At 42.4% G+C, this 27,393-nt stretch overlaps 2 protein-coding genes across 5 annotated transcripts; both read right to left on the bottom strand.

Moving 5' to 3' along the window:
• Positions 1-2,270: 2,270 nt before the first annotated feature.
• On the bottom strand, positions 2,271-15,295 carry LOC140911394 (survival of motor neuron protein-like). 4 transcript variants are annotated; one of them, XM_073344328.1, is made up of 9 exons: positions 15,151-15,294; positions 14,743-14,814; positions 12,524-12,649; positions 11,936-12,136; positions 7,821-7,961; positions 6,861-6,932; positions 4,978-5,088; positions 3,907-3,992; positions 2,271-2,368 (listed from the first exon to the last, which is right to left on the bottom strand). In XM_073344328.1, the coding sequence occupies exons 1-8, from the start codon at positions 15,202-15,204 to the stop codon at positions 3,936-3,938; spliced, it is 834 nt and encodes a 277-aa protein (XP_073200429.1). In that variant the 5' UTR covers positions 15,205-15,294; the 3' UTR covers positions 2,271-2,368; positions 3,907-3,935. The 4 variants fall into 4 exon arrangements, with proteins under 4 accessions (XP_073200429.1, XP_073200428.1, XP_073200431.1 ...); XM_073344327.1 differs by lacking the exon at positions 2,271-2,368 and adding an exon at positions 2,425-3,063; XM_073344330.1 differs by lacking the exon at positions 2,271-2,368 and adding an exon at positions 2,425-3,059.
• A 3,133-nt stretch (positions 15,296-18,428) lies between these two features.
• SERF1B (small EDRK-rich factor 1B) lies at positions 18,429-24,501 on the bottom strand. Its single transcript, XM_073344332.1, has 3 exons — positions 24,383-24,501; positions 22,284-22,392; positions 18,429-18,613 (listed from the first exon to the last, which is right to left on the bottom strand). Exons 1-3 carry the CDS (start codon positions 24,387-24,389, stop codon positions 18,541-18,543), a joined length of 189 nt encoding a protein of 62 aa, XP_073200433.1. The 5' UTR covers positions 24,390-24,501; the 3' UTR covers positions 18,429-18,540.
• Between the last annotated feature and the right edge of the window lie 2,892 nt (positions 24,502-27,393).

The raw sequence follows: 27,393 nt of genomic DNA, 5'->3' as shown, positions 1-27,393 counted from the left end.
CCTAACCACCCGTGACTTTAACTGCTAGAGCTCAGAGCTCCTTCGCAGCGGGCAGTCAATACTGACTGACAGGTGCCCCAATGGCAGCACTAAGAGCCTCTCCACACCCGTGACTTTAACTGCTAGAGCTCAGAGCTCCTTCGCAGCGGGCAGCCAGGATTGACTGACAGGTGCCCCAAGAGTTTGCCCCGTGGAGGCGGCACAACTCAACGCTAGGCTCTTAGTACTCTCACCTAATGGCCAGGCTTTAGAGCCAAAACGGCTGAGGTTCTTTAATTGTGTTGGCTGCTTTACAGTAAACCAGAGAAAACAAGTCAGGCTTATGCATAAATGGTTACCAAAAATTTATTAAGCTAGATTCTAATCATGTGGTTACAAAATTGCTAGTGCCTACTTATTTAAATGTAGAGATGTTACACACACAAACAAGTTACAAAACTGAAGCCACAATCCCAAAGAAAGAAAACAAAGTATAGAGCTCTATTTCAAAATATGTGTACACTAAAGATAGGAGATCAGGTGTGGGTGCTTCTTACCCTCCTTGCATCTCTCAATTCCAGCGGTGCCAAGCCAGGATCGGTCACTCAATTCCACGGAAAGACAAATAAGGGACAAGGCGTAGGGACCCTCTTAGCTGCAGAAGCCTTGGGAGGCTGTCACTTATCTGACCAGCAGATAGATAGTGAAAAGCACTCAAAAATCATGGTGCTGTAGGTCCCCTACTTATACCTCTGTACTCCTTTATTCTCTTTCTCCTTTCTTATGCCAAATTGAGGCTGGTCTGTCGGGGTGACGCCAGCTTTCGCAAGAGTAGTTTACACTTGCAAAGGAGAGAAACAATAAGTGTCGACTACTGGACATTTCTTTTATCAGGGTAAATATTTTCCCAACTAGGATGTTGGTGTGTGTGCATCACGCTATTTAGTAGGGGCTAACAGCCATGTCTGTCACAGGGCCTCTGCCTGCTGTGAGCTTAATCGTTGTATCTGTTCCCAGAGGCACATTGTAGCAGCACACCTGTGCTTTCACAGCTTCAAAGGCTGTGCTGGAATATATGTTAAGTGCCCTGTTCCTGCTTCCTCCTGTGTTTCCAGCAATGCTGGTCTGAGGGGGGGGGGCTGGCTGTCTGGCTACACCCACTTAACATATCCTCCCAGGTTGAAATCTAACCATGAAAAATGAGTAATTTTGAATTAATCCAAGGACAAATCATTTTGATGTTTCAATGTATGTATTATAGCCACTATGGAGTGTAAAAGTTTGAGTCTTATAAACAAGTTTTAAAAAGTGGGGGAAAGATATGTGATGTGAAAAAAATAATAAGCAGTGCATTTTAATTAAGTGACCCACCCTCATTCTCAGAAATGGGAGCTGCAGGCTTTTTGTCAGGGTGTGAGACATTACATCTAACCTAAAGGAAATAAAAATGGGGGTTAAAAGTCTTATTCTAAATGATTACCCAAAGAGCACTCTTAGCAATTCTGTTTTTAGTGCTTTTCATTTGTTAGCATTGCAATGTTACAATATTTTGAAAGAGGATTTGAATTATCTTCCTTATGTCAGCAAGAGAATGATGTAAGTTCCAGTGAATTATAATCTTGGCAAATGTACTTTGATTTGCCCAAGAAGTGGGAGCAGAGTTGGTTACTGACGGTATGCATCCGCTGAAGTGAGCTGTAGCTCACAAAAGCTCATGCTCAAATAAATTGGTTAGTCTCTAAGGTGCCACAAATACTCCTTTTCTTTTTGCGAATATAGACTAACACGGCTGTTACTCTGAAACCTGACAGTTAATGATATTTCAGACATGTAAGAAAGGAGTGAAAGTAGTGTGTTACAAATAGCTACACCATCCACTCTGAATAACTGCATTGTGGTAGGCCTTTAACAAGATGCAAATGAGGGGGTGTATATGCTACTCTTGTGAGTATTCTGCACTCCTGTGCACATGCAGAATTTGTTTCCCCCCAGCAAATATTTTCCCCCTCTGCAGAATATAGATTCTGCTGCAGAGGTGTTGCAGTTACCCCTTTCATCCACCAGGGGCTGCTGTGGGACCAGAAGAGAGAGGCTGCACTCACAGTAGGGTCAGGTGAGGAGGCACTGGCCAGACAGAGCAGGGCACAGGGGTCTCCAATCTTTTTGAATCGTACACCCCCAGGGCCAGCTCTGGGGAAGCAAAGAAGGGAAAAAAAAAAAAAAAGCTGCCACCAGCATGCCACCAAAGACGAAGCAGGGAGAACCGAGCTGCTGCAGGCTTGCCGTGGAAGAATCAAAGGTCCAGGAGCGCTGCTGCCACCATGCCGGAGGCACTCCCCTTGCCGCGTACCCCACTTTGGAGACCACTGATCTAGATGGTATGTCTTTCCTATATACATATGCCATCCAAACAGTAAAAAAAACATTTAAGTTTAAAAAAGCAAATTCAGAGAGTTTGAGTAAATTTTATTTACAAACATGCAAAATAAGTACAGCAACAACTCATCTATGAGCCTTCCCTAGCTCATCTGCTCTATGTTCAAGGTTCTGATCCTACTCCTAAGATAGGATGTTTAACATTTTCTACATGTCAGTAACTCCCACCAGCAGTTACAATTACGTACATCACTGCCTATCTGTATCTTGCTAAAATATTTTGTACTTCTCAGTTCTGATCAAAATTAGTTGGATAATTCAAATTACAAATTTAAAAATGTAAGATACAACCATACAGAGAGATCAGCATGTATATAACCTCTTGTTTCAAAAGGGATCTGTACAGTATTTTTAAAATCCATAACATTAGCTTTAAACAATTTAAGAGGGGCAGGTGTCATTTTATTGCTGCAGTGCTTTTTAAATATACATCTTGCTGGTTGCCTTTAAGAATGCATGAATGACTATTTTGCTACTTTAAGAAGTCTGATGTTGCACTAATTCAGTCAGGCAGTTCACTATTAAAATTGCAAGGGATTTAGATGTTAAGCCCAGTTAGTCTTTGTGCTTTTAAAAAAAAAATCAATCTTCATTATCAACCAATGCACAAGTGACGTCTCTCCCCCAAAGAGGGATATTTGTACCTGGCTTAAAAGAGAAATAACAATTATATTGTATAGGTACATGCACACATTTTTTTAAACAAGTACCACCTGCAAGTCACTATAAATCATACTTGTCCTTTAAAGACAAGTCTGTCAGAAAAACAAGTGAAAAGGAACAGATGGCAGAATACATTTTGTGCACTGCAGTAAAGTGATTAATACTTAAGGGAGATCCTATGCAAAAGTTATTTCAAACCGAAGTGCAGATACTCAGCATTAAGGTGGGGGTGGGGGAAAATAAAATTAAAAACCTTAACAGGACAGGAAAAACCTCAATAACTGAGCTAGATGTTAGTCCCATCTTGAAAAAGAAACTCAAGCACAATCTCTCCTACTCTACATGTATAAGCAAGCAATTGTTTCTAAAAATGTGTGTAGGGTCACAAGTCAGATTTGATCACAAACTCTCTTAACAGGTCTTCTGTTTCCATGACTGATTAAGTTAGCTGTCTTGTTCACATTAAGATAGCAGCCCTTCTAAATCATAGTGGAAGTAGTCAACAACATGGACAAATTAATTTTTAGTAATACCAGCCACACTGATTTCCCAATCACAAATCCATCCTTGGAAAGTACTGTTAAGAGCCTAGTCCAGCTCTCACCCACTATGCCTGGTGGCAAGTCACTTGCTACATTTTGACAGTGACAGAGATTTTCTTCACTGATGGCCAAGATGACTTGATGTCTTAGAACCTAAAGGTGCCCTTTTCTTTAAAGGGACATGCTCCAGAGCTAGGATGCAATTCCAAACTGAGTTTCTCAGTTTGGTCACAGGCTGATCACTGATTGCAACATTTAAAACTTTAAACACAAATACAATACTTACAATTGCTCAAGATAGTAAGTGATATTCAATTATTTAGGGTGAGGACCTCTCTCCAAGGCAGCTTCCATACGGCTCTGTTTTAAACCCTATGGGACACAGGATAGCAAAAGTTTGTTATTCAAGTGTGAAGACAAAATAAAAAATGAAACTTTCTCATCGTGGTAAAATATTTTGGGCCAAATCCTTCTAGTCTCTCATGAAACATTGGTTATTTATAGATAGACTGAGGACAACCAACCAAACATATTATATTGAAATCAGGAACTAAAACAACTATTTGCTATTGCCTTGATCCGTGTCCCTACAGAACAACTTGAGAAATTTTTGCTGTTAAACCAAAAGTAAATAATGGAAACCCACAGACATTTAATCTAAAGTGCCAATTCCCAAATTCTGTTTGTTTAGTCTTCAGTCCACATTTGAATGTTAACAAGAATGTTCCATTAAAGAAAAAGGGGGGTCATTAATTATCAAAGCTTGAAAAGTCAAATCTGTTCCACATTTTTTTCCCCTTCCTTTGCAATTATGCAAAAAGCAGCCCTCCACAACCATTGATTTTTCATCAGTGTGGAGTACCAGCATAAGCTATCCATGTACCACAAATCCATCCCTCCCACTGGTCAGCAATGAAGAATATTGTAGGGGGGGGAGGGTGTTAGAGAATAGATTAGCTCTATTTTACACCCCACCAATATCCAGCAGTTGTTAGAAAATAAAAATCTTTCCAGAACAAGTCCAGATTTATTCCAACCACACAATCTGTTCTTCAATTATGACAAACTGTGCATGGTAGGAAACTCCACTGGCCTGGAAAGCTGCAACTGTTGATCTCAAATTATTTTTATATAATATATTTAAATGTGTAAATGTAAAACATAGAAAGTTCTCATTAGTTAAGTGGACTGATCTGCTTTTGCTCAGAGAGAGACAGGAACACTTAAACAGAATGCCTTTAGAGCTAGGTTCTCATAAATTAGAATAAAAGTTCCATAACAAAAAACTACTTTTCTTAAACAGTAGAAGAACCCAAAGCTAGACCACATATGCAACATTTCAACAGGAGTCACTTACCAGATAGTAGCCGGTGTGATAACCACTCATATACCAGGCTATTAACATACTTCCCAAAGCTTCCTCATCTTCAGGAGAATCTGGACCCATGGGTGGTGGAGGAGGAATCAACTAGGAGATTGCAACAAAACCCTGTGAACTGGCTTTATTTAATTGGTGTTTATCTTACAGGCGGAGGAAGTGAATGACAACCACCATCTCTGAAATTACTGACAAATAATTAATTAAGGAATAGAAATGCATTCTTGCACATGCTTCAAAATAAAAGAGATAGTATTTGCTTAAACACCTTATTTACAAAGGCACATGTACCACTGCTCTGTATTTAGCTCCTATGATCAGCGTATCCACTGAGAGATACAGTAAGGGAAAAACTTATTTTCCAAAATTCATAACACACTCAGGGCGTTTCTACAAACAAAAGCTTTGACTATACTGATAGTTAAAGCACTACCCACCCACTAATGCAGATGCAGTTGTATTAGTATCATTATTCCCATAAGGGAAGGGAAAAGATATGTCAGTATAAGGGAACTTAATATCTGTTGGAATTATTAATATTTTAAATTAAGATAGGAAATCAACAAATACCAATTTAATAATAATCTCCTTTATTAAATCCACAGGCCAAATGGTACTATATGTAAAAAGAAAAAGGAGTACTTGTGACACCTTAGAGACTAACAAATTTATTTGAGCATATAAAATCTCCCCACTGTATTTTCTACTTCATGCATCCGATGAAGTGAGCTGTAGCTCACAAAAGCATATGCTCAAATAAATTTGTTAGTCTAAGGTGCCACAAGTACTCCTTTTCTTTTTGCGGATACAGACTAACACGCTGCTACTCTGAGACCTAGTACTATATGTAGTTGCTCTAAACATGCCTAAATAATAAGCAATTTATTACATCCAAACAGTAACAAAACACTGTAAGCATTTGATCAAGATACTTACAAAATGGGCTATCCCCAGGATACTCAGACCCATATAGGTCAGTTCCAAAATGGTCAGGCAGGTATTAAAGGTATTTTTTTATACCCTTTAACAAACTAGTGATGCCATTGCCAATTACTAACTTCAGTTAAAGACCAATTTGAGACAATTCATCCTTATTTTGTCTTAATCCAGATAAGATTTACAACCTTTCCTCCCAAGGGTTTTCCACATCTCCTCCTTGTTGTCCAACAGTTTTCCCATTGCACCTGGGTTCACCTGGGCTTTAACACTGGTGTGGGGGTTGGGGAAGGGCTATGTTGGCTCATTTTAAGACATTCTCTTTGTTTGATTTAAAACCATCTGTACTCACCCCCTCTCTCTGTCAGAGGCTGCTTTTTTAGAAACTTCCCCTAATGTTATTAGTTATTGAATCAGACATCCTCAATACTTTATTCCTTCTGGCCTTACCACTTATTATTTTCAAGGCCTTCTTCCTACTTGCTAGTCAGGCCCTTTCTTTGCAATACATATACATTTCCTTAACCAAACTTAAGATAACTTTAATTCTTTAATTTTATACTTATTCTACAATATCAGGTATAACTATTTCAGTAAAAAAAAGTCTCACCTCTAACTGAAATAGTTACACCAGTACAAAAACTCTGTATAAAACAGATCTTACTCACTCTATCCTTGTGAATTCCATAATAGAAATGTACTCCCTGTGATCCAGAATACAAACTCCAGAAGCTGGGAGGAAATTTATAATTGCAACATTAAGATTGGCTTAACTGGAACACTGCTACTGGGCACGTACGCAGTACTGACTAGGTATTCATTTCAATTTAAAAGCAGGTATGTGCACACCGATGACCAAGAAAGTCAGTTAGAAAAGTGGAGATCAAATATTTGCCTTTAACCACTATTTTTCACATACCACTTACCGGTGGTCCTGTTGGGAATGGTGGGGGGCAGCTTGATAAGAAAGGTGGTGGTCCACTAAATTTTGGTCCAGACTACAGTGAAATAATTGAATATGAAACAAAATTTGGAATTAAAAAGGGAAAGAAACCTGCCTTAAAATATTATTATGCAACAGATCACAAAACTGCTTAAGCAAAGGTAGCAAGTCCCAATGACTTAATGAATCAAAAGTATAGGAACATGGGCCAGCTATAAAAGCTTCTTGTCGGTATTCTCTGACGTGAGCGTCAGCAAGCCTAGCAAAAAAAGACAGTGACTTTATAAATATCACAAAGAGAGGCTTGAAGCGATGTTTTAATAATAATAATTTTTAAAACGCCTTTTAAAGGGAATCTGAAGCTGCATACTCACATTAAAAAACTGTTCCTTACATCTAATATTTCTATATCCAAGATATAACTGATCATATCTGGTCTAGCATAGGATCTAAGTTCACTCTATTTTTGAATATTAAATTTACTATACCACACATTTTTATTACAAATCACACTGTATGCTCATATTTAAAGATGAAATGATAGGCTCTTATCTTAATTTATATTGGTTCTTCACATATGAAATGTTCTGGTCATCTTCCACTTATATTGTAACGTTCCAAAAATAAAAGCCAATTTTTTTTTTCAATTGCATTTCATATAGAATCTATTCTAGATTGTAAATACATAGGGTGACAATTTGACCCCAAAGAAGTCAATGAGAAAACTCCACTGATTACCAGGGTGTCTGGATTTCACTCCTACGATTTACCACAGGGATATTTAAGTTTCAAGAGTTGTCATGAGAGCTTAACACCATGCAAAAGTTGGAATTTAATATCTAGAAGAAGAGTGGTAAACACATTTTCTCAGAGCTGTGAAATAAGTCATGTCTGAAGATCCTGCTCTGCTTCAGGCCACTATCACAGCTAGGGCTATGCTTACCCTTCCCAGGCCTGGTGGTGGAGGAGGTGGAAAATGGGAGTTCCAGTGAGAGGATTTTAATTTTGTAGAGTTGTATTTGTTTCCAGGTGACTGGGAGGACTTTTCACTTTCATCTGTTGAATACTGAGTCTCATTTTCATTCTAGAAAGAAAATTGTATTCTTAACTAAAACTCTCGTACACTTGTTCCCAGGTTACAACTCCCACGTATCTATAGCAAATGTTAAATCAAATTCAATATGAAACCTTTCACTAGGAAAGCCTTGTCCACATCCTCATCTTCCATCTTGATTTCTTAACTCTGCCCCTGCTGATTCAAAAATGCACCTGCTAAGATCATCTTCCTTGTCTTTCATTTTGACCGTGTAATCCCTTCTCTCGTTGAATCTCTCCACTGTCTCCTCTCTTTCTACCACATCAAGTTCAATCTTGTTCTCACATCCAAGGTCCTTTACAGTTCTGCTACTCCCCTATTGAGCAATTAAATTTAATTGCTCATTCCTTAAGAACGGCCATACTGGATCAGACCAAAGGTCCATCTAGCCCCGTATCCTGTCTTCCGACAGTGGCCAATGCCAAGTGCCCCAAAGGGAATGAACAGAACAGGAAATCAAGAGATCCATCCCGTTGCCCATTCCCAGCTTCTGACAAACAGAGACTAAGAGCACCATCCCTATCCATCTTGGCTAATGACCACTGATGGACCTATCCTCCATGAATGTATCTAGTTATTTTTGAACCCTGTTATAGTCTTGGCCTTCACAACATCCTCTGGCAAGGAGTTCCACAGGGTGACTGTGTGTTGTGTGAAAAAATACTTCCTTTTGTTTGTTTTAAACCTGCTGCCTATTAATTTCATTTGGTGACCCCTAGTTCTTGTGTTATGAAGAGTAAATAACACTTCCTTATCTATATAATTATGGCTGGTGTGGAGAAAGTAGATCTCTATCATATCACCCCTTAGTCATCTCCTTTTCAAGCTGAAAAGTCCCAGTCTTATTAATCTATCCTTAGCAGCCGTTCTATACCCCTAATCATTTTTGTTTCCCTTTTCTGAACCTTTTCCAATTCCAATATATCATTTTTGAGCTGGGGTGATCACATCTGCGCATAGTATTTGAGATGCGGCTGAACTATGGCTTTATATAGCAGCAATATGATATTTTCTGTCTTATCTATCCCTTTCTTAATGATTCCCAACATTCTATTCACTTTTTTGATTGCCACTGCACATTGAGTGGATGTTTTCAGAGAACTATCCACAATGACTCCAAGATCTCTTTCTTGAGTGGTAACAGCTAATTTAGACCCCATCATTTTATATGTATAGCTGAGATGTTTTCTAATATGCATTACTTTGCATTTATCAACATTGAATTTCATTTGCCATTTTGTTGCCCAGTCACCCAGTTTTGAGAGATCCTTTTGTAGCGCTTCGCAGTCAGCCTGGGACTTAACTATCTTGAGCAATTTTGTATCATCAGCAAATTTTGCCACCTCACTGTTTACCCCTTTTTCCAGATCATTTATGAATATACTGAAAAGGACTGGGCCCACTACAGACTCCTGGGGGGCACCACTATTTACCTCTCTCCATTCTGAAAACTGACCATTTATTCCTACCCTTTGTGTCCTATCTTTTAACCAGTTACCAATCCACAAGAGCACCTTCCCTCTTATCCCATAGCAGCTTACTTTGCTTAAGAGCCTTTGGTGAAGGACCTCATCAAAGGCCTTCTGAAAAATCCAAGTACACTTTATCTACTGGATCCCCCTTGTCCACATGCTTGTTGACCCCCTCAAAGAATCCTAGTAGACTGGTAAGGTATGATTTCCCTTTACAAAAGCCATGTTGACTCTTCCCCAACAAATTATGCTCATCTACGTGTCTGACAATTTTGTTCTTTACTATAGTTTCGATCAGTTTGCCCAGTACTGAAGTCAGGCTTCCCGGCCTGTAATTGCTGGGATCATCTCTGGAGCCCCTTTTAAAAACTGGCATCACACTAGCTATCCTCCAGTCATTTGGACGGAAGCTGATTTAATTATAGGTTACAGACTACAGTTAGTAGTTCTGCAATTTCACATCTGAGTTCCTTCAGAACTCTTGGGTGAATACCATCTGGTCCTTGTGACTTCTTTTTTGCATTGCTCCCTTATCCCCAGCACTGCCACCAGTTGTCAGCCTTAACAACCCAGTTGTCTAGTTCTCCCACTCTTACCACCTTTTTCTAGTCTCATATACATCTTGGGAAGATGGATTTTGATCATTTAAAATTCAGAAAGTGACTTTAAGACATTTTAAGGCCGGGGCTATTTCTTAGCACATTCACACACAAAAAGATCACTCTCTAATCTCATATGAAATCCTCCACATTTAACACCGAGCCCTGCATCAGCAAAAATAGTAGATTGTTTGTGTTTTCTTGTAGAAAGGGCCAAAAGTCTGCAGTGTACAGGGAAAAAGAGACAGCTGTTTTCAGACCTGACATGTCTACTACCCCACTAGTAAAACTTCTTAATGTCCAACACTGCTGATTAGAAATTGAAATAGGAGATTGATATGTGCCTGTCACACTGAGAGAGACAACATCTCCCTTCATTAAATGATTATTAAGTGAAATATCAGGAGAAGCAGGGTTTTGCAGCAATCCGGCAGGTGAGAATTAGTTTTGTGCAAGAATCCTAGGGCCATATACAGTCCTGATGTGGTAATAGTAATAATACCACTTAGCTCTTCTAAAACACTTTCCATCCAAAGCTCTTAGAGTACAGTAACTCCTCATTTAAAGTCATCCCAGTTAATGTTTCGTTGCTGATCAATTAGAGAACATGCTAGTTTAAAGTTGTGCAATGCTCCCTTATAACGTTGTTTGCCAGCTGCCTGCTTTGTCCACTGCTTGCAGAAAGAGCAGCCGGTTGGAGCTAGCTGGTGGGTGCTTGGAATCAGATTGGAATGGCACACCCCCTATCAGCTCCCTGCTCCCCTAAGATCCCTGTACCGCAGCCTCCCAGCAGGCTATCAGTTGCCCCTCCCCGCACTGCCACGTGTTGCTCCTGCCCTCTGCCTTGGAGCTACTCCCGAGAGCCTCCTGCTTGCTGTGCAAGGTGGGGGGGGGGGGAGGGACAGAGAGGTGCTAATGTCAGGGTGTCCCCCTATCCCCGCTCCTGCCCCCCATCTCCATAGAGCATGGGGGGACATGACAGGGCTCAGGACGGAGGGAGCTTGTAGGCAGTAGCTGCTGTCTCAACTAGCTGATCTAGCTAAAAAGGCAGTGTACTTAAGAGTCGGGTCTGTGTACTTAAAGGGGCAACACACGTCTCTCTCTCTTTCACACACACTGTGTGTGTGTGTCTCTCTCTCTCTCTCTACCATACTGTCTCCCCTCCCTCCGTTCGTGCTGCGTTGGAGAGTGTGAGGCTATGTTAAAAACAATGTATTAACCACTGAGGGCTCAGCCGAATGCTAGTTCATCATTTAGCAGTAACGCATTCCCTGGGAAATATCCCACTCTCTTCCATCCTCTGACTCCACCACCTCAACCAAGCTTCACAATGATCATTGCTGTGTACAGTATTGTTGGTTAAAACTTATACTGTGTGTGTGTAGATATATAAAATATAGTCTTTTGTCTGGCAATTTTTTCCCTGGAACCTAACCCTCCCCCCTATTTACATTAATTTTATGGGGAAATTGGATTTGCTTAACATCATTTCGCTTAAAGTAGCATTTTTCAGGAACATACCTACAACATTAAGCAAGGAGTTACTGTACTCTACAAAAAAGGTCAGCACCCCCATTTTACAGACAAAAAAACTAAGTCCAGAAAGGAAGCCACTAGCCCAAGGTCACCCAGCAAAGCAGTGGCAGAGCTGGGAACTGAAGTCAGGTCTCCAGAGTCTCAGTCCAGCACCCAAACCATGAGGCCACAGTACTAAATAGGCACCATATACCATTACTTTCAACAGATTCATGACCATTTATAGCAAGGATCACTTTTGAGTCACATACTCTTATCGCCCTTCAGTTCTACAAGGGCAACAGGAATACAACAAAAGTTAAAAGGCTTTGCTTATTTTTAGTAGAATATTAATTGTTTATATTTGCCCTCTCACCTCCCCGGCATTCTGTTCCTTGTTTTCTTTTTCAACGGTGTTTGGAAGAAGCAGATCAGATAGATTGTGCTCTTCCCTATTTCCATACCCAGTGTAAACAGCAACACAGGTCCCTCTCTTCTGATCAATCGAGGCAATAGTTGCTAGGTACACATTGCCATCCTCAGACCAAACTGCACTACAGGCATCACCAACTTTCCACTGCAACGAAAGGAAGAAAGTCAAGTCAACAGCTATACCTGTGACCCTTGAAAAATGTTTTCCCCAGATGTAACTTTTCTCATCGTCAAGTGTTTCAAACATCTAAATGTTAACATATCCATCTACTATGCATACAAACTTTTGAATTAAATTCTGCCCGATGTGCCTCTCCCTCACTACAGATTATTCTTTGTATCCAATTAATCTGTTTCTAAAGTGGCCCCAGCAGAGCAAGAATTTATAAATCTTATTTACAATCTCATTGAGGTCAATAACTAAAATCTTCCCTTGATAAGCAAATAAACCTTATGTTTTAAAATGTACTATGAACATGTGCAGTACAAAAATCATTAACATTTAGTTTTGGTATTCAGCTTTTAAGGTGACCTGCTTCAATGGTGCTGCGTTGCTTTTCTTCCTACTTCTGTTCTTTTTATTATTTTTTCTCTTTGTCCCTGAGCATTGTTCTTGTTTGTCTGAAGGCTCTGAACACTCACCATTCTTTAGAGCATTCTACAAAAGAGAAAAGGATTTAATGGATTATACCCCAACATCTCAACTATGACGTGTACTTCTATCCCCCATCAAAATAGCAACCAGAGCTAAATAGGGGATGCAGATGGCAAATTTCTCCTGATTTCATAAATGACATAATAGTAAGGGTGCATGCATTTACTTTGTCTATATTTTATGTTGTTGTAAAAAGGACCACTAAATTTAGACGTGTGTCTTTAAAACACAGATTTTAGCCAAATGTGACTATTTCCACTTGTATGAGCCATTTTCGATAATTCTACTTTTGAAAGAATAATCTGACCAAAATGAACTTCTCTACACTACGGGTGTTTCAGCAGCACAGCTCTGGCTGTATAGCTGTTCTGCTGTAGAGCCGTCGTGTAGACACTTCCTACAGCAGCTGGGAAAGGATTTTTCCATCACTGTGGATAATCAGCCTCCTCAAGTAGTGGTTGCTCTGTCAACAGAAGCATTCTTCTATCAACGAAGCAATGTCTATGCCAGGAATTAGGCTAGTGTAGCTATAGTGCCAAAATGTGAATTTTTCATATACCTAAGCAATGTAACTATGTTGATCTAAATTTGAAGTGTAGCCTAGGCCTGTAACAAAGGAATGGAAAAGCATCCCCATAACTGTCTCACACTCTTAAAAAAGAAAAAAAAAACTATCGGCAGTGACTTATCATACACCTCTACACCGATATAACATGAATTCAGATATAACGCGGTAAAGCAGTGCTCTGAGAGGCGGGGCTGCGCGCTCCGGTGGTCAGTGTGTCAGGTTCCGACACGCTGCCCTGAGCAGCGTGTTAAGGGTGCTGAGCCAGGGCTGAGGGGTTGGATAAGGGGCAGAGGGTCTCGGATGGTTCAGAGGTTCTGAGGGCGGGGCGGTCAGGGGTGCTGGATAGGGCATGGGAGTCCTGGAGGGCCTGTCAGGGGTGTGGATAGGGGTTGGTGCAGTCAGGTGACAGAGAGCATGGGGGGGGAGGGGTTGGTTCTGAGGGGTCAGTCGGAAGGTGGGAAGGGACTATTAATAACAGAAATGCTTGAGCCAAAACAAGTTGGATATAACACTGTTTCACCTATAACGCAGTAAGATTTTTTGGCTCCCGAGGACTGTGTTATATCAGGGTAGAGGTGTAATTCCCAATTGGAGGAGGATCAGAAGCCACCTCCGAATGCCATCAAGAATAGTTATGCCCCTCTCGGTTTAGAAATAAAAAGCTTTGTGGGAACTAGGGAGGACCCTTTGGCACCGATCCCACACAGAAGAAGCACCTCCCCCCAACACGTAGGGTTGCCAGACATCCAGTTTTCAAGCATAATGCCCGGTCGAAAAGGGACCCTGGCAGCACCGCGTGGCGGAGCAACAGGGGCCCCCCAGGGCTAAGGCAGGCTCCATGCCTGCCCTGGCTTTGTGCCAGTCCCAGAAGCGGTCACCAGGTCCTGCAGCCCCATGGCATATGGGTGACCAAGGAGGCTCCCTGTGTTGCCCCCACCCCCAGCGCTGGCTCCACAGCTCCCATTGGCCTGGAACCATGACCAATGGGAGCTGCACCTGCGGGTGCGAGGGCAGCACCCAGAACCGTCCTTGTGCCTAGGGGCCGCAGGGACCTGGCGGCTGCTTCCTGGGAGCCATGGTAAGCACGGCCGGGACCCTGCACCCCAACTCCTCTCACAAACCCCCACCCCCTGCCCCAGCCCAGAGTCGCCTCCCACACCCAAACTCCCTCCCAGGGCCCGCACCCCAACCCAGCGCCCCCTCCTGCACCCCAAATCCCGCACCCCCAGCCAGGTGAATGAGCGAGGGTGGGGACGTGCGAGGAACAGAGGGAGGGAGCGAGAATGGAGCGAGGGGGGGTGGGGTGGGGCCGGAGATGTTTCGTTTTGTTTGTGCCATTAGAAAGTTGGGGCAACCAACCCCACGGACCCGGGAGGGAGGGAGGAGGGTCCGAACGCTGCCGCCGCGAGGTTCCCCGCGGGACCCGGGCGGTGCAGCGCAAAGATGAGAAGTTTTTGGAGCTGGCGTGGTTGGGGCTGAACGGCTGCTAGGCCGGTCACGGGGACACGGCGCGGCAGGGCCGCGTTACCTTAAACGACGCCACCGCTCTGTCGTACGCCTTTATCAGGGCGGTGTCATCCCAGATGTCCGAATCGTCGCTCTGTGGGGGGAGCGGGGACAGGAAGTTTTACCACCACGTGCAGCCCACGCCCGGCGTCGCCCCCCGGCCGGGTCAGGCCGCAGCGGCGGTCACGGGGTGTCGGTTACGGGGAGGGCGGACAGGGCACGGGGCAGAAACCCGCCCGGCCGGCACGGCCGCTAATGGCCCGGGGGCAGCGCGCGGGGAGCAACCCCCGCCGCCAGGCCCGGCCCAGCCACGCGGCCCCGCCGGTCCCACGCGCCTGAGGCGGCCCCGGGCCTCCACCTGGTGATGAAACGCCCTACCCCGAGCCGCGACCCCTGCCCGAGGCGAGACCCGCGCGCCTCCCGCCAGTACCTGCCCGGCGCCGCGTTTAAACAGCACCGTCTCGGCCCCGGCGTGGCCTGCCATAGCAAAAGTTTGACCGGTCGGTGGCCTCTACCACTCAGCCAGCGCGCATGCGCGGCCCTTCACACGCGCCCCCCCCGGGGAGTAGAGGGGTGGAGCTTGATGGTCTGCTGCAGCTGCCTCTGTCGGCACGGCCTCCTCCCAACTCCAGCCCTTCCCCCACAGCAGGGTTGGACGCGGGGCTGACGTGCTGCCCTCGTTTTAACAAGGGGTCCTCCAAGGATCTTCTCAGCCCTTCCCCCAAATGAGTAGGGGTAATCTGTTCATTTCCTATTTACATGAATGTGCTTTTCCAAAAAGAGGCAGGAGCACAGACAAATTCACCCAGGGTCCAAGTGCTCTTCTGCAGGACGTTTTATTTTCTTCTGGAAGAACAGACTAAAGGCATCCTTAGCATAATGCACTGCTCAGAGTGTATGATTTTAAACAGGGATAACAGAGATGGAGAGGAAATTTAGGGGACTGTCAGGTATTTTCCCCAAAACGTCCATGGAGCAAGATGGACATCTTAATGCAAGAATCAGAGTCAAAAGTTCAAGAAATCAAGACGGTTTAGGAAGTTCTGTGAGGAATTTCAGGTTTTGTATTTATGCAGAGGTGAACTGCTTATATAAACCACTTAATGAGTGCTGTGGCTTGACAATGCCTGTTTTACTCCTGCAAATATTTCCAGTTCTGAATTTTGCATCTGGCATGGTGGAAGAGACCTAAAATGGGTACTAACCCTACTTGTTCATAATATGGGTAAATATTAATTTTACAGAGCATGCTTGTGCTATTAGTACTGCTGTCAAAACTGCCACCCTTGGAAGCAAATTTCATTACACCATTTCAGGCATTCCCTCCCCACCCTGAACTCTGGGGTACAGATATGGGGACCCGCATGAAAGACCCCCTAAGCTTATTTCTAGCAGCTTAGGTTAAAACTTCCCCAAGGGTCAAATCCCTTCTTGTCCTTGGATGGTATTCGCTGCCACCACCACGTGAGTTAGACAAAGATTCAAGGAAAAGAACCACTTGGAGTTCCTGTTCCCCGAAATATTCCCCCCAAGCACCTTCACCCCCTTCCTGGGGAGGCTTGAGAATATTATCTTCACCAATTGGTAGAGGTGAGCACAGACCAAATCCCTGGGTTTTCTAAGACAGGAAAACCAATCAGATTCTTAAAAAAAAAAAAAAAAACAGAACTTTATAATAAAGAAAAAAAAGTATAAGAAGCACCTCTGTAAAATCAGGATAGAAGGTAATTTTACAGGGTAATCAGATTCAAAACACAGAGAGTTCCCCTCTAGGCAAAACTGTAAAGTTACAAAAAACAGGGATAAACCTCCCTCTAAGCATAAGGAAAATTCACAAGCTAAAACAAGATACTCTAACACATTTCCTTGCTCTTGCTTACTATTTCTGTAAAGTTAGATGTATCATTCAGTAGGAGCTAGATTACTTGCTTGGTCTCTCTCTGTCTCCGGAGAGAGCACACACAGCACAAAAACAAAGCCCCCCCAAGATTTGAAAGTATTGTCTTTCCCCATTGGTTCTTCTGGTCAGGTGCCAACTATGTTAATTGAACTGATTAAGGGCATTCTGTACCTCTAGCTAAGAGGGATTTTATATTACTGCATGCATAAAGTTGTTACCCTTCCCTTTATATTTATGACACACCATTCTTGCACTTTGGCATTAACATAGGGAACACTACTTCTCTGTACAAGGATGATGGCATGATTATAGCTTTTTGTTGATACTATTGTACTACTTTGATAACACAAGTTCTTGGCCAATTATTGATCTCTTTTATTGCCTCCTAGAAGAGATGTAAGAACAGTGGTAGAACAGGTGTAGATTACTCTATCAATCAGGTGGAGGCATAGAATTCCCCCCTCTCCCCCCACAAGTTACTGGGACCTGCAACTTCCTCATGCCATTTCTTTATATTCATGCAGGGAAGAGGGAGTTTCTTCAGATCTAGCACTTTCAGACAAGCTTGTGCTTCATTTAAATTGATAGTTATCCTTAATAGAAGATCTGGCAGATTGTGTAGAGAGCAAGACTTGGAATTAGGTTAACTGCTAGTTCAGACTACTTTCTATTTATTAGTCTACTACATAGGCATCAAAAGGAAACTAGAGTTTGCATAATTTGAGGCATATATAGAAGGAGCAGTGAAAGCTGAATTGACAATGAATAATTTTGCACCCCCCCGGCATGTATATATGGGTAAAACTAGCTTTAAACTCCTTGAAACCCACCTTTCCTACTCCCTAGAAAAGCTAGTTCGCTAGAGTTAACCTTACACTCAGTTCACTGCCCCCCTCAGCCTCTGCCCTACCTATGAAAGGAATCCCTCTAAGGCAATTTACCTCATTGTACATAGCATTTTGTATGTATATAAAGAGAAATGGAGGATTGACAGTTAAATGCATGTTTAAATATTTTTTTAATTGCCCTCCCATGATTTTTCTAAACTAATCTCATTTTAATGAAAGAGTTAGTGTTCAGATTTTTCTGAGCAGGAGTAGTTCTCCTTGACTTTCAGTTGAGGGTGCTCAGAAAAGTAAAGAAGTTATGGCTATAGATCTGTGGTTATGAGGTTGCCGCCCTTCCCAACCAGACAGTGTTTTAACTTGGTGAGGCTAAACTAAAAGTTTACAAGCCAATATACTATAATCTTTCCCAGAGGACAAGATTGAACAAGTCATGCCAGATTTTAGTCTTCTGAAAGTTACTGTTTTGAAAAGTTCATTTTCTTGGTCTTACAGTGCAGATTTCTTTTAATTCAAGCCCAGTAAAAGGTTATCCACTGTACCCCATTTCAGATTAAACAATACTTCATGTGACATTTTATTGTAAAAATAATTTAAAATGAGATTTACAGTTCAGACCTTTACAAGTTTGAATACATTGTACAAAGGTATTGGGCTTTTAAATTAGTGTTCCACTGTGAATGATTGTTATACTTTAAGGGTCACAAAGTAGGTAAACTGGTCTAATCGTGGCTTTAATAGTGTAGTCACACAAGCCATTCAGTGAAGCCAACATTGTTAATAATGAAAGGTGCAGTTAAGCTATAGCTACCATTACTTAAACTAGGATTATTCGCATGCCTATAAGAGCGCTTGCAATTTTTTTGAAATAAGTATTCTAGGTAACTTAATGAAGTCTTGGTTTACTCAGCCTATACGAACCAAAAATTCTAAATAAGTGCAAATTGAATAAGTCTACAAGTATAAGATAAACATTTGCCATTTAATGGTAGGCCACTTTTACAAATAAGTGATATTTTAGGCCCTATAACTTGGTGTACTGTAACATTTTAGGCTATTTATGCAGCCACACACTTTATTTTGCTTCTGCCTGCAGAGTCTTCTTCTCATTAGCTGCTTTCTGCTTTTGCTGCATGATTTCAGAGTCTCTGTAAAAGACAGATATTTAGTTAGAAAAATAGTGAGTTACTGAAAATATTCCTTGACTGTTACTTCCATTCTTGCTTTTCAACCAATGGAACAAAACCACATGCAACAGCATATAATGGATCAATATTTAAGCTTAAAAGTGATCAGGACAATAGATTGATAGCCCTGCAGAGGCCCAGCCCAGATACCAAGTCTACTTGCCTGCATTTTACTACATGAAAGAACTATTGATATTTTATGTACCTGTCAACATTCATCCTGGATGAATAGATATTTCCAAGGTAGCACTGAAGTTCTAGTCTGATACTTCAGCAGACGGTGCATACAGTAGATGAATCCAAGCTCCAATATTTAAACCCATTTGAGGTACCAAATTTTGAGTTTGCCAATACTTGGCAGAAAATGGAAACCAAAGCTATTTGGTATAGATATTCCAAAATCCAATCCACAGATTATACTCAGTCACATGAATGAGCTATATATAGATCAAGCCCCAACAAAAAGGTTATAAATCCTGTCTCATATGTTCAGTAAAGTCAGGAGTCTGACAGCTTTTTACCTGGTTGTAACACACAGAGAAAGCATCTTTCAACCTGTAACCTTTAGGTCAAGAGGATGTCTCTCTAATTTGACTGGCTCTGAAGACAGCTATTTACTGAACCAATTTCAATTTGAAAGTGTATTTTGAGGCAGTTGCTATTTAAATCAAGGCTGATTGCACACTTTATAGTTAATTCTATAGTACAAGGTAGTATATTAAAGTCTTATAATTCAAGAACACTGTGGTGGCCTTGAGTCATGTTGTGACCAGACTTTACACTTAATTTGTTGCTTGGATCTTTGTTTTTAAGTACAGATTGTGTTTAGTGTGATGCTTCCCCAGGGGTTCTCAGGAGCGTGAGGCACTTCACCACTAGCATGAAATAGTCTGGTCTGTGCCTGCTGTAGATCTCCTCCCTGAAGGCAACAGCCCCTGGCAGCACAAGCACTATTTTCCAGGCCTCTGCAGACCTTGCTCTCTGTTCAGGTACAGAGAGGCACACCCCAGTCCCTGAATACTTGGGAATGTTCCCTGTAGCGTCCAACCCCTAATCCACTGAACACTTACAGAATTACCGGGACTGCTATTCTCAAAGGAACAGTACACACTAACTTCTAAGATTCAACTCAGGAACATCACTTTGCTTAACACCACAGCACTTAGATATAGCTACAGTAAAACAAGAAAAAGTTTATCAAAGACTATAGTAAAGTGGTAGTAAGAGTATTGGAAACAAAGAACAAAAAATTGGGCTGTTGATTAATTGCAGTTAACTCATGCAATTAAAAAATTAACTGCGATTAATTGCACTGTTAAATAGAATACCAATTGAAGTTTATTAAATGTTCTTCTATATTTTCAAATATAGGTTTCTATTACAACACAGAATAGAAAGTGTATTACAAATATTTGCACTGTAAAAATGATAAATACAAGTACTATACAAGTACTATAGTGAAATCTATCGTGAAAGCGTAACTTAAAAATGTAACCAAAAAACAAAACAAACTTACGTAACTGCACTCAAAAAACAAAACAATGTAAAACTTAAGAGTCTACAAATCCACTCAGTCCTACTTCTTGTTAAGCCAATTGCTAAGACACAAAAGTTTGTTTCCATTTTCAGGAGATACTGCTTCCTATTTACAGTGTCACCTGAAAGTGAGAACTGGCATACTCATGGCACTTTTGTAGCCAGCATTGCAAGGTGTTTACATGCCAGATATGCTAAACATTCGTATGCACCTTCATGCTTCAGCCACCATTCCGGAGGACATGATTCCATGATTATGATGCTCGTTAAAATAAAATTGTGCGTTAATTAAATTTGTGACTGTACTCCTTGGAAGAATTTTATATCCCCTGCTCTATTTTACCCGCATTTGGCAATATATTTCATGTTGTAACAGTCTGGGGTGATGACCCAGCATATGTTGTTCATTTTAAGAACACTTTCACAGCAGATTTGACAAAACGTAAAGAAGGTACCAATGTGAGATTTCTAAAGATAGCTACAGCACTTGACCCAAGATTTAAGAATCTGAAGTACCTTCCAAAATCTGAGAGGGACAGGGTGTGGAGCATGCTTTCAGAAGTCTTAAGAGAAACATTCTGATGCGGAGACTACAGAACCTGAACCACCAAAATAGAAAATCAGCCTTCTGCGATGGCATCTGACTCAGATGATGAAAATGAACATGTGGTGGTCTGCACTGCTTTGGGTTGTTATCGAGCAGACCAAGTCATCAGCATGGACACATCCTCTGGAGTGGGAGTTGAAGTATGAAGGGGCATATGAATTTTTAGCGCATCTGGCGCGTAAATATCTTGCAACGCTAGCTACAACAGTGCCATGCGAATGGCTGTTCACTTTCTGGTGACACTGAACAAGAAGCAGACATTATCTCCTGCAAATGTAACCAAACCTGTCTGTCTGAGCAACTGGCTGAACAAGAAGTAGGACTGAGTGGACTTGTAAGCTCTAAAGTTTAACATTGTTTTGTTTTTGAATGCAGTTATTTTTTGTACATAATTCTACATCTGTAAGTTCAACTTTCATGATAAAGAGACTGCACTACAGGACTTGTAGTAAGTATTTTTCAATTCACTCTTGTTTACAGTGCAAATATTTATAATAAAAAATACAAAATGAGCACTACACACTTTGTATTCTATGTTGTAATTGAAATAAATATTTGAAAAGTGTGCAAAACATCCAAAAATATTTATAAATAGTATTCTATTATTGTTTTACAGCATGATTAATTGCAATTAGTTTTTTAATCGCTTGATAGCCATAAAAATAAATTTAGTTTTTAGAAAGCATAAGTTATTCTTTAGAAACTCTCACCCAAAGTAGTCCAGCATTTTCAGCCAAACCCGGTTAAGACCCTTTTTTCCCCCCATGAAGCAAAAGCACTCTCCTTTTACTCCCCCAATGAAGGGTGCCTGGGCATCCCTTCTGTCCCCTCAACTATACTCAAGCAAACCTTTGATATGCACTTCACAAAAAGGCCCCCCCGGTGTTTTTCTTCCTGTTAGTTTTATCTTACAATCCTTCATTTGTATTCAGTTCAAATGAATGGTAGGTGGACCCACTGTGAATGAGGCAATACTCAATTTATAGATGAACAAATCTCTCCTCTACTAGGTTAAGCTGCTTTTCAGACTGAAATGGCTAATTCCTTGTTTAGATAAGAAAAGTATCCACGGTTTCGACTGAACTGGTATGCTGATTTACTCTCCATGAACTACACTCTTTAAAAAAAAAGTCTCAAAGCATGTAAGAGGGAAGGAAAATATGAAGAACTGCTCAATCTGAACGTTTTTGTTTTGGCACCTCAAGTGAATGGCTGGGGAGGTACTGCCACTTCCCTCCTAACAAGGGGTCAAAACCAAGGACTACAGTAGAACCCAGAAGGGCATTTGAGGCCCACCCATCCACCCAAGACAGATTCAAGATCAAGAAATACTGAGGGGAAGCCAAGTCTGAGTAACCTAAAATATGTACAGATGTTCAAAATATAATCAGTGTCTACTAGTATCAAGTAGGTACAGCTTATTTGCATGAGCAGAGCTTATAGAATACCACTCACCCTCCTCTTTGAGACCTGTGTACTAGAGCTTACCTTTGTTTTCTCTGAGACGCAGACAAACTATCCTCTTTCCTTTTCCCCTTGAGGACCTCCTGGGTTTTCTTCAGATTTTTCTGGCGGGCAAGTTCACGCTGGTTCCCACCTACATAATATTCAAGTTTATATATGTGCTGTAATTTTCACTTCCTTACCTCCACTCTTGTACACAAACAGTAATTTAGTACCTTAAGACCAAAACCAGTAAAAAGCATTGCTAAAACTACCCATGGAGGTTTTCCTCCCCAAGTTTGGATCCAAGAGAGAAATTCTGCAAGGCAAAACAGCAAGTCTGGTGTAAAGCAAGGAGGTGCTAGAGCTTCACAAATTTAACAGTGAAGAGAATTTAACATTTTTTCCCTAACCTTGCTCTGAAAAACAGCTACATGTTTTTTGTTGAAGTGTTCCTAGGAACTTCAGTTTGAGGCAGATGTGGCATGGAAAAGTTCTGCCAAATATAAGCAGTTCAGGCTAAGTTACAAGTAAGCTTGGAAGGATCAGATTTTTATTGGTGTCAGTAAATGTTGATTTCACCACATGTACAAGCTGACAAAATTATTTCCAATGAGAATAATCAAAGTTTAGGTATGTAGTCTGATGATCATGTATTTAAAGTTTTACATGTCCCAGGACTCTAAACCTGGAAGTTCACTATATAATGAAAGTTAGGACTGCTCAGTATAGCAGAAAGATCTCCAGGCCTGCTCTGCCGCTTCAATTACTATTTTAGAATAGATAAGGAGGAATGTACCAATGCCCATTGTCACGTATTAGCAAGTACTTTTGATTTGAGGATGACAGGAGTACAGAACACATCATCCATGCCTCTTTTTGACCTCAAGTTATGCATACTATACAGTACCTCTTCATAAGTAGACTGAGACAGCTGTGTCTCTGATTGCATAAGCCTGCAACTTCCCTTTCAGGCTGGAGGGCATTTGCATGAGGAAGTTTAGTTCTTAATTATGCAATTCTTCCTTGAACTTGGATCACTACAGTGAATTTAAGCTGCATGTTTAGAAACTCTGAGCTCAACTTAGAACATCTCACAAGTTGAACTACAAAACAGACAACTTCAGTAATGCTGAAGATTAACTTGTTTCCAGGAGAAATGAAAAAATTGCTCTAGAGTTTAAGAAAACTGTAGTAATGAATGTCTGACTACTACTGTGACGTTTCAAACGCTGTTAATTTTTTGCCATTAATATAGTCAAGTGACATTGTACCCCCCCGCCCCCACACACACACCTGACTTTGAGCAATATGGATTCCTGCAACACCTCATAGTACTGCTACAGTATGTTTGATTTTTTTTAGTTATGTACGTAAAAAAAGAGGGCACAGTCTGGCAGTGGTAAGAAGTATGGCGCTATTAGATGCTCAGGGGCCATTTAGGGGGAATTTTATTTGTAGCCTGACAGCCAACAATGGAAGGTTGAGCGCCAGACCTGACTGATCAGCAGCTCATCACAAACAGCCCTGCAAAGACTACCCAGGAGCCGCTGCTTTGCTCCGAGTTGCCCATGTTTTTAAGGCTGGCTTTAGGGACACCGCTGGGGACCCGGCTGTGAACACACCCCTTGTTTACAGCCACCGAGGTTTCGCTCCAGAAATACCCAGTTGTACGTGGCGGAAAATGGGGTCACCAAGGCGCGAGGTCGCACTACGAACGCCACAGATCCCCGAGTCCCGGACGCCGCGTTAATCCCCCGCCAGGCCCCTTCCTGGGGGAGCCCCGCACAACCGCCGCTCACCCTAGAGGCCAAAGGGAGGCCGCGGGCCCGGCCGCTCCTGCAGTCAGACGCTGGGTGGGGCCACTATGGCGCCAGCTCTGACGAAGCCTGCGGGGCTCAGGGGCCCCGGGGCCTTCACAGCTCGGCGGGGAGGCTCCGGAGCGGGAAAGAGGCGCCTGGAGCCTGAACGACCAGGACCAGCCACCCTCATGCACGTACCGGGCCCGACCCAGAGCCGGCGAGAAGGGGGCGCGCTCGCGGGCCGCCGCCGCTCCATCACCTAGGCCCGACAGCGGCCAGCGAACGCGCGGAGCCGGCAGAGCCGTTCCCGAAAGGGCAGGGCCACTTCAGGTTGATACTCACGGGCCATGGCGGGACGCACAGAACCTGAGCCGCAGCTACTTCTCCCGAGCGCTCCGACAGTTGCCAGAACCTTCTTCAGTCTCCTCCTCAGCGCCCCCCCGCCGACGTGGCTTATATAATGACACGCCTCGGTGATGTCACAAATATGCCGACGTCACCAGCCACCCCCACCAAGATTAGAATTAGCCGGAGCCTTTGAGCGGGGGGTCGTTAACATTGCGCATGTTCAGTTAGCAGCATGTCCAGGCTGCTGTTGCTCTGATGGACCTCGGTAAATCTTGCATAATGACATGTTTCAGAGTAACAGCCCTGTTAGTCTGTATTCCCAAAAAGAAAAGGAGGACTTGTGGCACCTTAGAGACTAACCAATTTATTTGAGCATGAGCTTTCCTGAGCTACAGCTCACTTCATCAGATGCATGCTGTGGAAACTGCAGCAGACTTTATATATACACAGAGAATATGAAAAAATACCTCCTCCCACCCCATTGTCCAGCTGGTAATAGCTTATCTAAAGTGATCATCAGGTGGGCCATTTCCAGCACAAATCCAGGTTTTCTCACCCTCCACCCCCCAACACAAATTCACTCTCCTGCTGGTGATAGCCCATCCAAAGTGACAACTCTTTACACAATGTGCATGATAATAAAGTTGGGCCATTTCCTGCACAAATCCAGGTTCTCTCACCCCCTCACCCCCCTCCCAAAAGCCACACACACAAACTCACTATCCTGCTGGTAATAGCTCATCCAAAGTGACCATTCTCTCTACAATGTGCATAATTAAGGTGGGCCATTTCCAGCACAAATCCAGGTTTTCTCACATCCCCCCCACCCCCATACACACACAAACTCACTCTCCTGCTGGTAATAGCTCATCCAAACTGACCACTCTCCAAGTTTAAATCCAAGTTAAACCAGAACATCTGGGGGGGGGGGTAGGAAAAAACAAGAGGAAATAGGCTACCTTGCATAATGACTTAGCCACTCCCAGTCTCTATTTAAGCCTAAATTAATAGTATCCAATTTGCAAATGAATTCCAATTCAGCAGTTTCTCGCTGGAGTCTGGATTTGAAGTTTTTTTGTTTTAAGATAGCGACCTTCATGTCTGTGATTGCGTGACCAGAGAGATTGAAGTGTTCTCCGACTGGTTTATGAATGTTATAATTCTTGACATCTGATTTGTGTCCATTTATTCTTTTACGTAGAGACTGTCCAGTTTGACCAATGTACATGGCAGAGGGGCATTGCTGGCACATGATGGCACATATCACATTGGTGGATGTGCAGGTGAACGAGCCTCTGATAGTGTGGCTGATGTTATTAGGCCCTGTGATGGTGTCCCCTGAATAGATATGTGGGCACAGTTGGCAACGGGCTTTGTTGCAAGGATAAGTTCCTGGGTTAGTGGTTCTGTTGTGTGGTATGTGGTTGTTGGTGAGTATTTGCTTCAGGTTGCGGGGCTGTCTGTAGGCAAGGACTGGCCTGTCTCCCAAGATTTGTGAGAGTGTTGGGTCATCCTTTAGGATAGGTTGTAGATCCTTAATAATGCGTTGGAGGGGTTTTAGTTGGGGGCTGAAGGTGACGGCTAGTGGCGTTCTGTTATTTTCTTTGTTAGGCCTGTCCTGTAGTAGGTAACTTCTGGGAACTCTTCTGGCTCTATCAATCTGTTTCTTTACTTCTGCAGGTGGGTATTGTAGTTGTAAGAAAGCTTGACAGAGATCTTGTAGGTGTTTGTCTCTGTCTGAGGGGTTGGAGCAAATGCGGTTGTATCGCAGAGCTTGGCTGTAGACGATGGATCGTGTGGTGTGGTCAGGGTGAAAGCTGGAGGCATGCAGGTAGGAATAGCGGTCAGTAGGTTTCCGGTATAGGGTGGTGTTTATGTGACCATTGTTTATTAGCACTGTAGTGTTAATAAACAATGGGAGGGGGGTGAGGGGGTGAGAGAACCTGGATTTGTGCAGGAAATGGCCCAACTTTATTATCATGCACATTGTGTAAAGAGTTGTCACTTTGGATGGGCTATCACCAGCAGGAGAGTGAATTTGTGTGTGGGGGGTGGAGGTGAGAAAACCTGGATTTGTGCTGGAAATGGCCCACCTGATGATCACTTTAGATAAGCTATTACCAGCTGGACAATGGGGTGGGAGGAGGTATTTTTTCATATTCTCTGTGTATATATAAAGTCTGCTGCAGTTTCCACGGCATGCATCTGATGAAGTGAGCTGTAGCTCACGAAAACTCATGCTCAAATAAATTGGTTAGTCTCTAAGGTGCCACAAGTACTCCTTTTCTTTTCTCGGTAAATCTGTTTCTCACGAGTTGTGGAGATCAGTGTTCTCAGGATACTTAGGCTGTGTCGGAGTCTCAGGATATTTGGTGTGGTTTCTACCCCTTCCGCCAAATTCCAGGAGGCAGTAACGTCACGTGCTAGCTGAAAGCCACAACTTTTCTGTTTTGGAAGCAGGTTTTTGTCCTGCCTGGTCGCATAAAAAAGCGTGAACATATAATCCCAGTGCACCCGAAGGTCTCAAAAACCAGAAAGCAAATAGAGATGTTTTGAGCCTTTTAGGGAACGCTTTGGGTCCTGTTTTCAAATATTTCTCTTCAAACATGAAGGCTTTTCAAAGAATTAGAACCGCGATTCTTCATATCATCACAGAATTCCAGGTACTCGGACTTAAAAAACACACTAAATATTGCAATAGTTAAGATAAAATGGTGAGTGATGGTAAATTTCTAAAATGTCAACTGGAAGTGCCCAATGTTTACTTGTCTTGCAATGTAGAAAATTATGGTGCTCTAACAGTGCCAGGTCCAGTCCTCCCATGCTAAATGAGAACTCATTGCCAGGAATTCAGAGTTAATCGGAGGTGATTTTTGTACAATTTGAGAAAAACAATATTTTAACATCACATTTAATCCTTAAACAGGTAATATAATTTACCTAAAACTAAATACGAAAGCCCGAAAAACTAAACTTCATAAACCAGATGCCCCACATCATTGCAA

The sequence above is a fragment of the Lepidochelys kempii genome, chromosome 5, assembly GCF_965140265.1.
Source record: "Lepidochelys kempii isolate rLepKem1 chromosome 5, rLepKem1.hap2, whole genome shotgun sequence".
NCBI lineage: Eukaryota > Metazoa > Chordata > Testudines > Cheloniidae > Lepidochelys > Lepidochelys kempii.
This window is presented reverse-complemented; position numbering and strand designations above follow the sequence as displayed.